The sequence below is a fragment of the Ciona robusta genome, chromosome 3 (genome assembly GCF_009617815.1).
Source record: "Ciona robusta chromosome 3, ASM961781v2".
Classification (NCBI taxonomy): domain Eukaryota; kingdom Metazoa; phylum Chordata; class Ascidiacea; order Phlebobranchia; family Cionidae; genus Ciona; species Ciona robusta.
Window position 1 is genome coordinate 6,044,501 of NC_143237.1, and position 17,172 is coordinate 6,061,672.

Below are 17,172 nucleotides of genomic sequence, written 5' to 3' on the forward strand. Positions count from 1 at the left end.
ATTCAGTAATTTGCATTTGGAGATAATTTAAGTGGCTTGTGCAAAAAATAGTGTTGCAATACCCAATTTGTAGCAAAAATGTAAACTTTATTGTTAGTTATTATAAATTTTCTGTTATTACAAGTTCATATACATTTGGAGAATACAATATTAATCAATTGAAGTTCAAACAATACCCCATCATCGTTTAAACAATACCAATTGTCATACAATAATATAATGTATGTAACATGTTACAAACTATAGCAGTAGAAAAAGGAAAATAATGTTTAAACTTGTTTTTTAAAGCGTACAGTATTATTTGGTGTTATTTACGTGTATTCCTAATAATAAATAGACTTATTAATCAAAATTAACAATGATTTTAAACTGTGAATTTGTAAAATTTCACCTGTTGTGCGAATCGCTAAAGAACTCTTCGTGTGTTTTATTATATTTTTTTAATTGTTGTCAATTAATGAAGAAATGAAAGTACTAATTCGTGGTAACACCCAAAAACCGTCATGTATTCTGATTTTGGAAATATTTGGCAATATGTGCTTAAGTGTCCCATCTTCCCCCACTTTTCTATATGCTTTTTTCAGCCATTGAAAAATGTTGTATTCGTTCAACACCGAATTTTAACACTTAACAACAGTAACCACCTTTGTCACACAGTTTGTTTGGCAGTGAGAATACTGTCAAATAATACTGTAATATTTGTTTTTGTCTATCATCAAATGGGTACCCCACAAAGGAGATTTAAAAAAAGTCCCTTCTTTTCCCACTGTACTATATTAAATAAAACACCTGTGTTATAAGAAATGACGAGCCACGCGAGGCATAGTACTGTAGGTTAAAATGGGTCACTGTAAGCGATCATAGTTCCTGATTATGTTTACTACCAAATGAGACCAGAAAAAGGATTGAAAGCATGTCCCTTGTTCCCCACCCTACGATAGGTTAAATTTATTGATACAATTTCGTGCGCAATCCCAATGTCCACAATATTTGTAGGCATTTTGATAGTTTTACATTATTTAGGTGAATGACACATATTGTTATGTCCGTGATGGGTAGCTTGACAGTCATAAAGTCTGAACCACATACAATACTAATATTTGTTACAACATGCTTAAAACAAACAAAAAAGTACACAATACTAAAGGTGCGCGCATCATTACATACATTCGAATCCATACTATTGAACATAGGGAAAACAACATTGTTTTGAAAGAATAAAAGAGCAAACTTAAATAATGTGTTATTAAAATAGTATCCAAATAATTTGTTTTTATTTTAGATTTTGTATTATTAGCAATACTAACATGCTGTTTATTAATAATTAATTATATTAGTGTAAATATTAACATGTACAATATATGAGATATTACTATGTTGGTGGCTATGTTCTTGAAGGCACGAAGATACATTTGTAAAAGACACACTGCCAACGCCGTTTTAAATTAGGAGAGTTGGTCATTTACTGTAAAATATTTAATCGATGTCGCTTTAAATTAGAATGACTTAAACTTTGATCTGAACTTTCATTTTGAAGAAAAATCTTTGATTATATTACAAATGTCTTTGAACATTCGGAGTTGAAGACATATGTTCACTGGTCAATATATTGGCTCAAGCAATACATTCATCTTGACTACATTGATAACTATACTTCTCCGAATATTAGGGGCACAAACAAAATAGTCTCTATAACTTTGACATAGAAACAACACTAGAATTCTTGTCAAAGCTATCATCATCTGAGGAGAAGACATCACTTAATTGTTCTTTTTTAAGAAAAGCTGAAATCCTAATTTGAGCATCAAATGGTGAATGACTTTGTTCCTCCACATATTGCAGAAGCTCTATACATTTGCATGCTTCTTTGTAGTTTTGCAATTTAAACAAGCCCTTCCAGATATCTTTTAGAATCATGATGTCAATTTCTGACATTGTTTCATTTTCTGTTGAAAAATATAGCTCATTTTTGAAAGCCAGAGCCCCTTTTTGGTAACATTCTTTTCTATAGTATTCATCACCAATTTGTTTATACATCCAGGCCCTATGTGTTGCAGCAGAATGTGGAAATATGATGTCTGCTATTTTAAACCCTGCTTTATAATATTTCTGAGCCAAGTCAATTTCTCCAAGCTTGATGCAAGAATTGCCAAGAGCATACAATATGTTCATGTGTAAGAGTTGTGATGGCGAAGTCATGTAAGACTTTTTGATTGTGGAAAGTGCATTTTTCAATGCAGCAAAAGACATTTCATTCACTTTTAGATTATACCAACAGCGTCCAACACAGTACCATGTTCTTGCCACATTCATGTCACATTCTTCATTTGGTGACACCGGGATCATGGTACTTAATGCTTTTTCATAGTTTTCAAGTGCTTGTTTATAGCAGCCTATTTCAAATAAGCCTGAGGCCAAACAAAAGTAAGTCCAACAAAGTTCAACTTGCAATGAAGTTTCTTCAGTTAATTCAGAATTATCAACCAGGCAATCAATTGCTTTATTGTGAAATTGCAGGGCATTATTATAGTTTCGTTGCCCTTGTAAGCACAGACCTAAGAAGTTAAGCTTTCTGGCCGACAAGCAAAGTCCTTTTGTTCTTTTTTCTTGAGGTCGGTGATGCATGATTTGAGACATATAAATTTCTTCTTGCCCTGGCATGACTGCAGCAAGTAGACTTCTGTATTCATCTAGCAATAACTGATACTGGCTTGTATCAATGTGGTGTATTCCTTTTGAACTTGCTACAACAGCCAATCCATTTCCGATATTGTAGACACAATACTTTGATGTACGAAAATCCTTGTATCTTTTTAAGTGCTTTATTGCGTCATTAAGGTGTACCAGTGCTTTGTTATACTGTTGTAATTTTAAGCAACAACATGCTATGTTGTGGTAAATGCATGACAGCTTTATATTCACAGTGGAATGTTGCTGGTTAGTGACATGCTGTTGTTCAATTATCGCAGCTTCAGTATAAGCATTAAAAGCATTTGGATATCTTCCCAGCTGAAACAAGCATTCACCAATTTTATAATGAACACCAGCAAATTGTTGACTGTTCAGTAGGTCTTCGGTACTTTCTCTTACAGCTAAAATATTATTGTAATACACTATTGCTTCTTCCCATTTATTAAGTCGATACAAGCATCTTCCTACATTAAAGCAAGTTGTGGCAATAAAACGAGCATGTCCTTCATTCTTATGTATCAAAAGCACAGTTTTGTAGTTGACTAATGCTTCTTCAAACTGATTCAGCTTAAATAAAGTTTGTGCAACCGCAGTCAAACATCGAGCAAGTACACAATCCTTTTTGTTTCCACTGATACAATGCTGTGTTTTTACTGCTATCTTGTGATACTTCAATGCTTGCGGATATTTCTTTAGATGAAAGAAACATTGACCAATGTTGTAATACAGCATAGTAGTGGAGGATTCCGAATGCAATTCATGAGGTCTTGGTTGTTCAATTTTAAGAGCACGCATGTAATGAATTAGAGCTTCAGCAAAGCGATTTTGCTCTAATAAACAGGATCCAAGTTTTCTACTCAACATTGCTAATTCAAAATCAAACATGACGTTGCTGTCAGAATACATTTTTAATCCATCCAAAGTTCGGTTTATGGCAGATTTGTATTTCATCATCTTGTAAAGACAAATTCCAGATGCTAACAATGCTTTGGCGATCTCACTTGCTGTTCTTATATCTTTCAAAGTTTTCAAAATTTTTACATGTAAGGTGCAAATATCTAAAGCCGGTTGAAATTGTTGGGTGTACAAAAGTGTTTGAGTAATTTCCTTTAGAGAAACCACCAGTTCAAAAGATAGTTCTTTACCTTCATATAGTTGTTGCAATAGCATAGCCAGGTTTGTAGTATTTGTTACTTGGTCTATTTTCATGCTTCCTCGAAAGCATTGTCCAATTACAGATAAGTCAAGTAAAGAACCTTTAAAACAGTGTATAAATGTTGTAGGAACAAAACTTAGTGTTTCATAATGTTCCAGTGAAGCTTTATACAAGGATACAGCCTTTTCATTGTTTCCAAGTTTAGAGAAACAAAAAGCTAAATCACAGTATAGCTTTACAATATTTACATTGTTCATGTTCTGGGTATTGAAAGTTTGTGGTAAGCCTAAAATATTTGTGTACTCAATTTTAGCTGCTGACCAATTGTTCACTTTCATTAAACAATTACCAATGTTCAATGAGAAATAAAAAATTTGCCTTTCCGTTTCGTTGGACTGTGGAAAATAATGAAACACAGAAATTCCACATAGAAACTGTTTCAATGCTTCAGCATATTTACCAAGTCTGAATAAACACTGGCCAATGTTGAAGCAAGTTGCACCAAATTTTGATTGAGACATTTTTTTGTATATGGTTAGTGACTTCGCATAGTATTCCACAGCTGCTTGCACAATGTCTAACTTAACATTACTTTGAGCAATAGCCGAAAAACCTCTCCCAACTAACAAGTCATCTGAAACTTTTTCTGACAGATTTTGATAAATAGTTAAAGAATCCTGATGGTGATTACGAGATTTTTTGAACAAACCCAGTTGAAAACAACATTGTCCAATATTAAATGTAGTCTCAGCAATAAACTTGCTCGTCGTCATATCATCTACTGTGCTTTTATAAATGTTTAAAGCACGTAAAAAGGAATATCTTGCATTAATGAAATCTTTCTGTAAATAATAGCAAGATCCCAACTTGCTGTAGGTACTGGCTGCTTCGTTTGGATGTGAATTGGTTTGCTTCAAAGCTTTTGCTTGTACTAAGAAATGCTTTGCTGCATTTGAGTAATCCTTCAACTTATAAAAGCAATCTGCCATACAAGAATAAGCACTGGCAAACCAAAGAAACTTTTCTTTTGAAGATGGCAGTTGTTTTAGGAATGATAACATTTGCTTGATAGTTTCCAAAGTTGATTTTAATGCTTTGACGTTCGATGAACACTCACTCATCTTCAAAAGGCTGGGAATTAATTGTTCATTGTAATATTCAAGGTTTTCTTTGGATTTAAGATTTAGATATGATGTACAATGCAGTTTAAAGTAAAGCAATGCAGAATGATGATGTTTCTGAAGACACATACCTATCTTAAAGAATACTGGGAATGTCAAATATTCTGCTGTGGTTAAAATATTGAGCATTTTCTTGTAGTAATTGGATGCGAGATTAAATAATTTTAATTTATAGTAAGATTCAGCAGCATTCCAATAAATCCACAGAAGGAAATTATGATTCTCCTCACAACCATACTTATAATGATGCAATGCGTATGCATATTGTGCGACAGCCCACTTGAATTTTCTTTCCTTATTACATCTTAAGCCAAGTTGGAAGTAGAATTTACAGAGACTTTCAGTGGTTTCTTGCAACCTCATTTTCATAATTTCACTGTTCCGCACAGACATAACTTTAACAATAATATTTAACTGTTCGGTGCTTATATCTGTAAATACATGGTGTCTTGCTGCTTTCACAAGATGTTTCATAGCATTTGTGTGTTGATTGTGGTCAAAGAAACATATTGCAATGTTTAAATGGCAGGATAATACTTCAACTTTGGGAACATTATCAAGATTTGGATCCATTGCAAGAGCTTTATGTAAGTAATGCAAAGCTGCCATTGTCTTTTTTATGTAAAACTTAGCAACACCAAGGTAAAATAAACAGTCAAAGCGTATTAATGCTATTTCATCAGTAGGTAAATTCATGGTTTCAGTAAGAACAAGGATAAATTCATACAGCTTAATAGAGTCTTGGTACTTTTGAGTTTTCAAAAGTATTTTTGCAGCATTCCGAAGGTCTACCATGTCTTTTCTTAACAGTCCTTTCTTTTCCACAGAAGTCACAGATCCTATATCTTTTTTGTATTGCAAAATGTTAAGCCAAACATTACCCCAAAGAAAGTTCCCTCTTAAAATATTTAGATTTAGATCTGTTTGACTGTACAATACAACTGCTTCTTGATAGTGCATCATCTTATAGAGACAGTTAGCGATATTTCTGTGGCACTGGTAAAGTAAATAAATGTATTGATACTCAAAGCAAACCGATTCTAAATAAACACGGGCAGTTTTGTATTTTTCCAATTCAAAATAAACCAGGGCATTCTTGTATTTGTTTAATCTGTACAAACATCTGCCAATTATATGGAACAGCAATTCTTCTTCAGAATAAGCTGGTCTTGTTTGCATGATTGTTAAGATCCTTTTGTGTGCTGCTTCTACACTAAGGTATTTTTGTAACACACGGCAACATCTGGCCAATATCCAAGTGTCTGAAAGTTGTTGTTTGTCAGGAAAATGGTATGAAGGATTGTACTGCTTACAGAGATCAGAACATTTTCCTTTGAATTTTATCTCAAACAATGCTACTGCTGTGGCATATACTAATGTATATTCTGTGTCATCACACATATTATCATCTAATGTGACTTCTTCAGCTGAAGGTGTAAGCAAATAGTGCACCAATGCCTCTTCATAGCGTTTCATTTGGAAAAAACATTCTCCCATAAAATAAAACAAATTGTTAAACTGGGAATCAACATGTAGTGATGGCTTGTCTTTTCTTTGTTTTACAGTTTGAAATTCTTTCAAAGCATCCATAAATCTTTCCAATTTCATATAACAACACCCTACTCGGTAACAAGTGTTAATATTAACATCTTTGTCTTTTGCACGACATGTTTCATAAGTTTTAACAGCGTTTTGAAATTCAGTTATCTGATAATAACACTCTGCCAGTTTGTATAAACCTTGCAATAACCAATCTTCTAATTTTTCAGTTTTTTCCAAATCTATCATTTCAAAGTTAATAGCGAATAATTCTTTTGCATTTTTATACATATTTTGTTCATAAAAGCATTCTCCCAGTATGTATGAATACTTGACTAAAGTCATGTCTCTTTCTGGATCCGTTGAAATATCAGTTTGAATTTTAACTGCTTGAGAGGCTGTCGTCACAGCTTGCTCATAGTCACCGAGCTTTATCAAACATTTAGTTTGTTTGTAAAGAATGCTTGAAACTTTTCCATCACCAGCTTCATTATGTGACATTACCTGTATTATGTGTAATGCTTCTTTATAATGGCCCAAAGCATCTTGGTACTGTTCAAGAGCAAAATGACATTCTGCAACATTGATAGAGCATAATACAAGATCTGGATTGTTTGTTGCATCACAAGATACTTTTTTTTGTAATTTTAATGCATCACAGGCTACAGTAAGTGCTTCCCCTGTTTGTCCTTGCTGGAACAAACAAGCAGTATATGAATGCATAAACCCAATCCTTTCTCGTGTATTGTTCCAAAAACGGATGTTTAAAAAATCATCCAAATTTTGGGACGATGAAGCAGATTGTCTCAGCAGCAAGTTTATTAACCAGTTTGTGCGTTTAAAATCAATGTCTTGAAGGGGAACATCTCCGAATGTTTTTTTCAATAATGATTGTTGAAGTTTCCAGCATATCATGAAATATTTAGCGATACTCGACTTCCCGACTACCTTGCTCAAGCATGAAACAAGATCAGTACTGAGATTGTTATCTGTATCTATCCAATCACTCTGACTTTCAGCTTTCATGTAAACCCTCAGTCGAAGTTCACAGGCAATTGCCACAGCAAATTTTAGCTCGTGTTCTATTTGTTCAGGGTAGGTTGAATCAAAGACACATAGGCTTTGGTCCAGTAAATTCATTGCTGCCATTTCTGAGATTATGTCATGACAAGAACATGCTGTTAAGTTGTGCTGTTTACCAATTGCTGCAATAAATATTGTGCTGCATCTGTAAATAAGTTGTTTGATGTTGAATTTGTTATGGAATTGAAGAGCATTCAAATTGTCTAATACAGAAAACTTATCCAGGTCTTTTCGTAAATCTGTTATGGCATTGGGACTTGTTTGTTCTTTGGTGTGAAAATCTGACAATTGTTTGAATTCAGTGTAAACTTCTTTGTCACCAGCAACATAACATGTTTGAGTCAGAATGTCAGCCAGATGGTATCCATTCTTTAGATCTTCTTCTGAATCTAAATACATTACCATTTCTCTGATTGGTTTAATTAGTTCAGTTTTCCAAGGTTTTGCTTTGGTTTCTTTTTGTCTTCCTAGTGGACATTTACATGCATGTGGCATTAAACCATCAAAGGAAACCCCGCCCTTTGTATAAGCATCAAAGAACCAGTCACCGCCTTCTGTGTAGAAATCATTTAAACTGCTGATGCCGACACTTGGAATAATGGTTTCACCAAAATTGATCAGAATAGTTTGAAACACAACAGCCAACCATCGAAAATATTCAACAATACTTTCATAATGTTGCCTAGTGTCAGCCCCCTCCTCTAATACAATAATATTTTCAAAATCAGAGTATGGAGTGATCTCAGTGCGAGCAAGTGATCCCATTCCAACTAAAGCAAACTTGCATGGTGGTGAACCCAAAATTTCAATGCAACTTTGACAAATGCCCTTCATCACACCAGAGTAACAGTTTGCAATGTAGTCTTGAATTTTTTTCATTTGGTCAATTTTTTGTATTTCTAATGTTGCATCCTCTTTTGCATCAATCTCATCAGCTATTTGACAAACAGTTGTCAATTTTTTATTAGTATGCTGTCTCATTTCCTGAATCCTAGCAAGAAATTGTTTTGAAATCTCTACTAAATCAACATGGTTTTCAGCATTTGCCAGTGTCAGTATTTGGTAACAGAGCTCTTGCAAATCTTCTTCTATCACAGTTTTATAAGCAGGACTTCGAACTAGAGCTGCGTTGAACAGGGTTGCACTTTGAATCAGACAAACTTTATCTGGGGCACGTAGTTTGTAAACTTGTCCAAGTTTATGAAACAAAGCTGCTGTTAATTGTGGGTTCTTCTCAGAACCATCCTTGTTGCATTCATTTCTTATCCGTGTTGCAATGTCTTGTTCGGCTCTCTGCAGCACTCTTTTAAGCCCTATAAGTTTAATTCGTAACATTTCACATAAACAATTTTTAAATTGACATAGTCAGTTTTTTAATTGACATACCCAACATATTAATAAAATGTAATCAGAGGTCGAGCTCTTTCAGTACTTACCATTTTTAAGAAACTTTTCTTTGTTTAGAACAGTTGCTACGTTTAAGTATTCTTGTTTAGGAATAGCATTTCCAAATGTTGCTAAAAATAAATAAAAAATACCTGATTCAATTTAGATCATTATTTTACTGATAACATCTAAATATTTAGGTGATTGGATATAAAGTTTATTTTACAATGACCCATAATTGACTAAACTTTGCATGATTTATACAACATTAGATATATAATTATTGTAGTCATGCAATGTTAAGGCATACATATTATTAAACAAAAGTTTATTAAGTTTTATTAGATGATGTGTTTAACCTGAAATAATATCAAACCTGAATCTGATTCTATAGTTCCAATTAAATAAGTGCCCAAATGTGTGTCATTCAGAACATTTTCCGCCAACTTAGAAGACATATTATTGAAAATCCAGCTGTAATAGCATTAAAACTATTAAATGATATGTGATTGTTTAACTTTTCTTACGCCAAGTTGTCGTAAATAATAAAAGAGATGCAAGAAGTTCTTATCAATCCTTCTTCTCCAGTGTTGTAGTTAAATCCATAAGACCAATCCTCACAACTGCCAAGAAAATAATATGTATATATATATAATGTATCCCAGAATAAAACCAATAATTAAACATACTTGTAATTTTTTGAATTTAAGATTAATTTACAAAAGCAATTTGGACACTTAATAGTCTTAACAACCACCACATTTTTTTAATGAAGACATACAAAAACATTAAAATAATAATTTGGTGGTAAAGTGAGCAAATAAGGGGGAATAAAATACTCACTGATATGCAACAGCAATGATGTTACCAAGTCTTAATGATAATTCACCATCTTCCACAAGTTCAAGATCTCGTATAACCCAAAACAACTTCAGTTCACCTAATAACCAGATTCATATTAATTTTTAAACAAATTTTATTTAACAATAGGATTGTTGTACATATGAATGTAACTTGCTTTATCCTTGGTGTGCGGAAAAACCAAAGTCGCTATGACACGGGTGTTCGGTTTCAAACACCCCAAGCCTGCTTACAAGTTATCATGTATGTAACTTGGTAATTGTTTTTTCATGTATGTAACTTGGTAAAAAAATTGTGTGACAATTCAGATAACCTGTTATTGTATAGTGGGATACCGTTAAGTGATGCCTAAGGACACATACATCCACAATCGCAGCAGAAACGAGCCTCGAACCCATAACCGCTGGCTTATAGACAGGTGGGCTACCACTGTGGTATGATGTCGAAAATATCACCTGATAGCAGAAGTGGTAAATCTGTTATTGCACTTGGGGAATTGTATTCTGGAATTGCATGTGTGAGTGAACAGCAGAAGTCCTGATTAGGGCCTGAAAATTGTATAAAATTCCATCAATCTAGTAATGTATAGTTGGATTTTTTGTAATCTAATATATATCTTCAACTGTTTAATACAAAACATTAACTGCCTAAATTTTTAACACAAAATACTCACTTGAGTAGTATTCGACCAGTGTTGATAAATCAGTAAAATGATCATTTTCTGATATAAACCATTTGTCACTTTCAGGGTTCATTATTGTATAATGAAGTACTTCATTCTTGACTTGTGTAACCACAGAAAGCAAAATGATATCTACAATGCAATAATTACTACTAATTTGCAAATATTTTTAAAAGCATTCAATTTCAATATAAAAATACACCATCTTTAAAAGAAGAAAACATTCGTTTATACCGGGATGTATGAGCATTCTCCTTAGCAACCATGATCCAGATTTTTTATTCTTTAGAATTATCGTAGCAGAAGTTCTAGATAAATTTTCAAAAACCCATCTGTTAATAAATGTTGTTTATTAGTCCTTATAAAGTTGGGCAAATTTAGAAGTTGTTCATGCACAAGTTATTCGCTATTTAACTTTGTGCATAACTACTTTTTTATATATGGCTAAAAGCTTGGACAACCCGCGGGGCACCAATGATTTCCAGCAATAATTGTCTTTCATAAAGACATACATACCTGTCCGATTAGCAAACTTTGTTTACTTATGGTTAGACAGCAAGTGCCAAAAAATTAGGTAGAGGCACCTATAAGTCTCAAAACTGGGGTCTAATTAAGGTTTCATTACCTATAGCATGGCTAAGCCCAGTATAACTCAAATGAACGCAAGGCAGTATATACTAGGCACAATGCGTACAAAATTATTATTTCAAAAAGATAGTAAAAATTATATTAAAAGATCAGGAAAAATTCAATCATTATGTGATACACACTTTTCGCAGAAGACATACTTTTTGTAGCCCAAATATTGAATCTTCATAACAGAAGTGTTACTTTTATCCTCCTTTGTGATGCACCCACCAAATATCCATGATGCCATTCTGTAATATGAATGTAGATAAATACTGTAACCGAGGTGCGAATATGACGAATTTTATTGTCACCTTCTATTCTAGTTTTTGCAGAGCACCCATATTGAAATCTATACTAACTAAATTTTCCCCTGCTTGGAAAACCAATTTATATCCTATGTGCCTGTCACAAATGTGTTTTGTTTATATAAAGTAAGAGTTGTTTGTCTGACCGGTAGCACTATATCCTGCGGTTTATTGTGATTGGGTGGTAGATGAATGCCAGCTGCACATTGTAAAGGCAGGTTCACACTAGCGCTGATGGCTGGTGATTTAAGAAAGTTTGGCGAAGTCACTTCCTCCATCACTAGCGTTGCAAGCAACAAAATTTCGATTAGAAACAGTTTCTACTCTGCCCATGATCGCTAGTGATGAACGGCTTTGGTGCGAAAAGTAACGATTTTCGGTGAACTGTTTCGCTGTAAACCGTGGAGACAATTTTTGAGTAATTATAAATGTAAAAATAAAATATTTTGTTGCAGGAAAAACTGTACTATAAATTTAGCCTAAAATTATTGAAAATAGCGTTTGATAAGGTGGTTTGCGACTATTGTTAAGACCATCTTAAACAAAAAAAATGATTAAAACAGTTTAATATTACACAAGCGTGTTTAATACACAATTACTTTGTAGAAAAATGATTAAATTAAACCAAACTAAATGGAATATAAAGGCAGATATAACATTATCCTTTAAAAAATTTGGCATCTGCGCTATTATTTTTAGAACCAATGCCTGTTAAACAAAATTGTATTCTTTCCTGGGTATTTTCCTTTGATTTTATCGCATGTTTACGTTAAAATGATTAAGGGTAATTTCCAGCTTTTTGCCAAATAGAGCGGAATACCAGGCGATTTTACATTTGTGTGTGAATCCTTTGTCGGCTGGCATATTAGCCGAAAATCGCGATCATCGGTCCATTTACCGCCCGTAGTGTGAACCCGCCTTAAGTGTTTCATTTATTGTAGTTTCCCATCCTCGATGTGCTAAACTTGTGCTTCATTACTGATATATATTTGATAACGACAGTCTGAGTCATGAAGATTAACACGCCTTAGCCGAGCCATTGTTCTGCGCGTTTAAGTAGCGATTGCGTTTGTTGGAGTAATACAGATTATTGCTTACCAGTCAGGGTAAGAGTGTGTTGTCTGTTGTAAGAACTTTCCAACTAAGAATTACCATGTTAACGAGAAAAAGGTTGGGTGACAGTTTCTTATGTATCATATCCTGAACTTAGACTGTTTCTAATTTTTAAACTACTGAAGAAAAATCATTTTTATTTTGGATTTGGTATAATGAACGCTTCTTCTTTGTGAATATATAAAAAAGGAATAAAAATGTTAACTTTATTATGTTTACATTTTTCAGTTGAACCCAGCTACATATCAGATTATGCTGACTCAGCAATTTTTCAAACCCATTGTTCAACACAAAAAATAACTTTTTTATAAAGAAAATAGTACAGCTTGTACCACTGAGATGCAATGAACATTTTAATATAAAAAAGTGTTAAAAATTAAATCATTTGGAAAAAAGGCACAGAGTCAGCATATTATGTAGCTATGTTCAAACGAAAATCAAAACATAATAAAGCATATGTTTTACAATTTTTATACATATATATTCTTTATAGAAGAAGCATTTATTATATCAAATCATAAATAAAATTTAAATTTTCTTCAGTATTTTAGAAACTAGAAACGATCAAAGTTAAGTGAAATTTTTTCTTATGGAAATATCATGCATTGTGCCACGGCCATTTTTTTACATCAGCAGTTAAATTTGCGATTTTGAAACTCATTTTTTTTTCAATAGCTGTTTCGTATTTTGAAACTTTGATGGTACCTTTAGATAAAATTTTAGCATTTTTATCAATACACAAATTTTGAGTTTTTGTTAGTCTGCCCTGCTTTAACTTCCATATTTAAGAAAAGTCAAAATAAAATGAGTAACATTTAACTAAACACATGAAAGTATATTTAATGCTTACTCCCGCCCTTTGCTATGAAGTGTTTCCCCATTTGAATAAGATAAGTTGTTGACTTTTGATGGATTTAATGTATGTTTTGCATACAGAAGAGTACCTATAAAAAGTAGACATCGTTTATGCCATCTTATTATTAAAAACATGAGAATTCTACTAATATCAGTTGTTCATCATAAAAAATGCTTTAACAGTTACTTTTACTTACCTTTTTACATATTATTGCTTCAACAAATTTAAAATAGTAAAGATTTATAAAACATTATATTTGCAAGGGTTGGTGTGGTCATTTAATTACCTTTTGCAGATGTTTCGTCAGATTTAACCGATTCAGACTTGGTCATTACTACAGAGGCAGTTTTGCATAAATTAGAAGATAATGGAGCTGTATCTTTTCTTGAGTTGACCACAGAGGATGTCTTTGGAATCGTCATCTCTGCTTTAGTGTTGACCACAGAAGATGTGCTTGGGATCATCTCTTCTTCAGTGTTGACCACAGAAGATGTATTTGGAATCATCTCTGCTTCAGTGTTGACCACAGCAGATGTATTTGGAAACATCTCATTTTCAGTGTTGACCACAGAAGATGTATTTGGAACCATCTCTGCCTCAATGTTGGCCACATAAGATGTTTTTGGAATCATCTCTGCTTCAGTGTTGACCACAAAAGATGTATTTGGGATCATCTCTTCTTTAGTGTTGACCACAGAAGATGTGCTTGGGATCATCTCTTCTTCAGTGTTGACCACAGAAGATGTGCTTGGGATCATCTCTGCTTCAGTGTTGACCACAGAAGATGTATTTGGGATCATCTCTTCTTTAGTGTTGACCACAGAAGATGTGCTTGGGATCATCTCTTCTTCAGTGTTGACCACAGAAGATGTGCTTGGGATCATCTCTTCTTCAGTGTTGACCACAGAAGATGTGCTTGGGATCATCTCTTCTTCAGTGTTGACCACAGAAGATGTGCTTGGGATCATCTCTTCTTCAGTGTTGACCACAGAAGATGTGCTTGGGATCATCTCTGCTTCAGTGTTGACCACAGAAGATGTATCTGGAATTATATCAAAGTACAGATCATCTTGAATGAATGTAACTTACATTATCCTCGTGTTGCCGGAAAACAACAGTCGTTATCAAACGGGTTTAACACCTTGTGCTAGCTTACGAGTTACCATGTATGTTACTTTTTGGATGATTATATTATTTTTCATTTTTTTCATTTTTTTTGTATGACTGATAATTGACCACTGGGTTGGAGCAATTGCCGTTAAGTGTCTTGCCTAAGGACACATACGCCCATAATGGTAGCAGCGTCGAGCCTTGTACCCATTACCTCTGGGTTACAGACAGGCGCACTTACCACTTTGCCACAGCTTCATTCACAATCTTTTTAGCTGTATTGTTTGAACATGTTTTTTGAAGATTTACATAAGCTACAACAGTCCTAATTATTAAAAAATATGTTTGTCATATGTATAAATTAAAAAAAACTAACCATTTTTATGTTGTTGTATTTCAAAAGCTGGTTCTGTTATTTTCATTAAACTGGGCCCAATGAGCTGCATGTCACTACTGTGGATCACTTTAAGATCTTCAAAATAACTCTGAAAATTATAAGTAACTCTGATTCTTGCTTTAAACATATTGAACTGTAAGGTCATGTAAACACTAAATATTAAAGAGGCACACCAACGAAAAATCAAAATTTGTGTATTGATAGATTTGCTCAAATGTGATCTAAAGCTACCATCAAAGTTTTGAAATACAAAACAGCTTTTGAAAAAAATGAGTTTCAAAACCGCAAATTCGATCGCTGGAGTAAAAAAAAATTGGCCGTGGCGCAATGCATAGGATTTCCCATTATAAAAAAATCACTCAACTTTGATCGTTCCTAGTTTTTAAAATACTAAAGAAAATTCAAATTTTATTTCTGATTTGGTAAAATGAATGCTTGTTCTTCAAAACTATATAAAAAAAAATTGTAAAACATAGACTTTATTATGTTTTAATTTTCGATTGGACATAGCTACATAATATGCTGACTCGGCACTTTTTTTCCTATTAGTTACTTTTTAGCATATTTTTTACATTAATAAGTTCATTATGTCTCACTACTACCTACTGCACCATTTTTTTATAAAAAAGTCAGTTTTTCCTGTTTAACATCAGGTTTGAAAATATGCTAAGTCAGCATAATCTGGTATGTACCTATACGTTCAATCAAAAAATTAAAACATAAAAAAAAACTATGTTTTACAGTTTATTCTTGAAGAAGAAGCATTCATTATACCAAATCAGAAATAAAATTTGAATTTTCTTGCATTGTCAAAACAGCCGAATTTTTTTACTCCAGCCGTTTTTTTTTTCACGAGATTTTTTCAGAAGCCATATCGTTTTGTCAAACTTTGATAGTATGTTTAGGTTACATTTGAGCATATCTATCCACATACAAATTTTCATTTTTCTTTAAGTAACATAAGCTGTTCTATATATATCTACAGACCTCTATGTAACTATTATCAGGTTTATATTTTATTATTTCTAAATAATTCTACTTTGCTTTAATTTATGCTTGCATTGGCAGATAAGTTTTTGAACAAAAACATTTTTGTTGTGTAGCGGTTGAGTGTGCTCCGAGCACAGATATTTAATATGCCGAGTACGGCAGGTGGTAGCCGAGAGTCACCTGCGTCGCACCTTTCCGCCCACAGTTGCATCTATTTTCAAGTACTCTAATAGATTTCTGTTGCCTAAATTAGCAATAGAAGCTTGCAAGGACTCATGTTACCCAACATTGCTTTTTGCTACAAAATTGTTTACATTTAAGTACCTAGATTAATACTGAGACACAAAGAAACACAATCACCCAAACATAAAAAAATTATGGCAAGGTTTAGGTTACCTTTATAAAAGAAAATGATGGCCTATTGTTGTCAATTTCATCCCAACATTTCAACATTAATTCATAACAACCATGGGGGTAAGGTTGAGAAGAACAGTGTGTCTCTGATTTTGGCATTCTGTATCCACGCTTCAATGCCTCAATCACCTCTTCTTTCATCACACCTCATACAAGATATTGAAGAAATAAATGAATGTAACTTATTTACCATAGAGAAAAAACAGTTGTAATAACACAGGTGTCCTATTTATACACCTCCTTCCCATTTACAAGCATCCACATGTGTAGTTCTGTGGGGGATTGTTTTTTGAGGGACTTCTTATGTATGTTTGACAATTTGGACAATCTATATAAGGGACCACTAGGTTTGAGCAATTATGCCAATTGGCTTGACCAAGGAAACGTACACTTACAATAGTGGCAGTGACGAACCCATACCGTATAGTCTTTAGACACTGCTCTAACCACAATGCGTTGCAAGACATATTTTTTAAATCCAAGAGATATTGTTATTTAGAAGTTTTATCTCATATTTAAATATTATTTGAAAGCAAATTTTTTTGTCCAAAACTAATCTATAAGCAGTTTAAACCAAATAAAAGGTAATGGTTTAATTAGACATCTTAGTGTTTACCTGGATATGGTCGTCTACCGTTGCAAAATATTTCAGTAAGCAGAATACCATAACTCCAAACATCACTTTTCATTGTATAAGTACCGGTAATGAACACATCCAGTGCTGTCCATTTAATCGGGATTTTTTCACCTGTAGACATCACAGTGTTGTATTTATGTT

The 17,172-nt window shown here is 33.3% G+C and overlaps 1 protein-coding gene across 1 annotated transcript; it reads right to left on the reverse strand.

The window, feature by feature from the left end:
* Positions 1 to 919: 919 nt before the first annotated feature.
* LOC149738575 (uncharacterized) lies at positions 920 to 17,138 on the reverse strand. Its single transcript, XM_089875860.1, has 14 exons — positions 17,011 to 17,138; positions 16,377 to 16,540; positions 14,970 to 15,078; positions 13,770 to 14,525; positions 13,478 to 13,571; positions 11,368 to 11,457; positions 10,814 to 10,911; positions 10,571 to 10,711; positions 10,353 to 10,445; positions 9,880 to 9,976; positions 9,564 to 9,659; positions 9,413 to 9,510; positions 9,087 to 9,167; positions 920 to 8,963 (listed from the first exon to the last, which is right to left on the reverse strand). The coding sequence occupies exons 1-14, from the start codon at positions 17,081 to 17,083 to the stop codon at positions 1,690 to 1,692; spliced, it is 9,264 nt and encodes a 3,087-aa protein (XP_089731986.1). The 5' UTR covers positions 17,084 to 17,138; the 3' UTR covers positions 920 to 1,689.
* Positions 17,139 to 17,172: the final 34 nt, after the last annotated feature.

Bases quoted from the DNA above. Each gene is read 5' to 3' on its own strand.
- LOC149738575 (XM_089875860.1), bottom strand. From the start codon at position 17,083: ATGAAAAGTGATGTTTGGAGTTATGGTATTCTGCTTACTGAAATATTT. The intron at 14,526-14,969 runs GTTAGTTTTTTT...ATATAATTCCAG, and splicing joins AATACAACAACATAAAAATG to ATACATCTTCTGTGGTCAAC. The intron at 10,712-10,813 runs GTATAAACGAAT...ATTGCATTGTAG, and splicing joins GAGAATGCTCATACATCCCG to ATATCATTTTGCTTTCTGTG.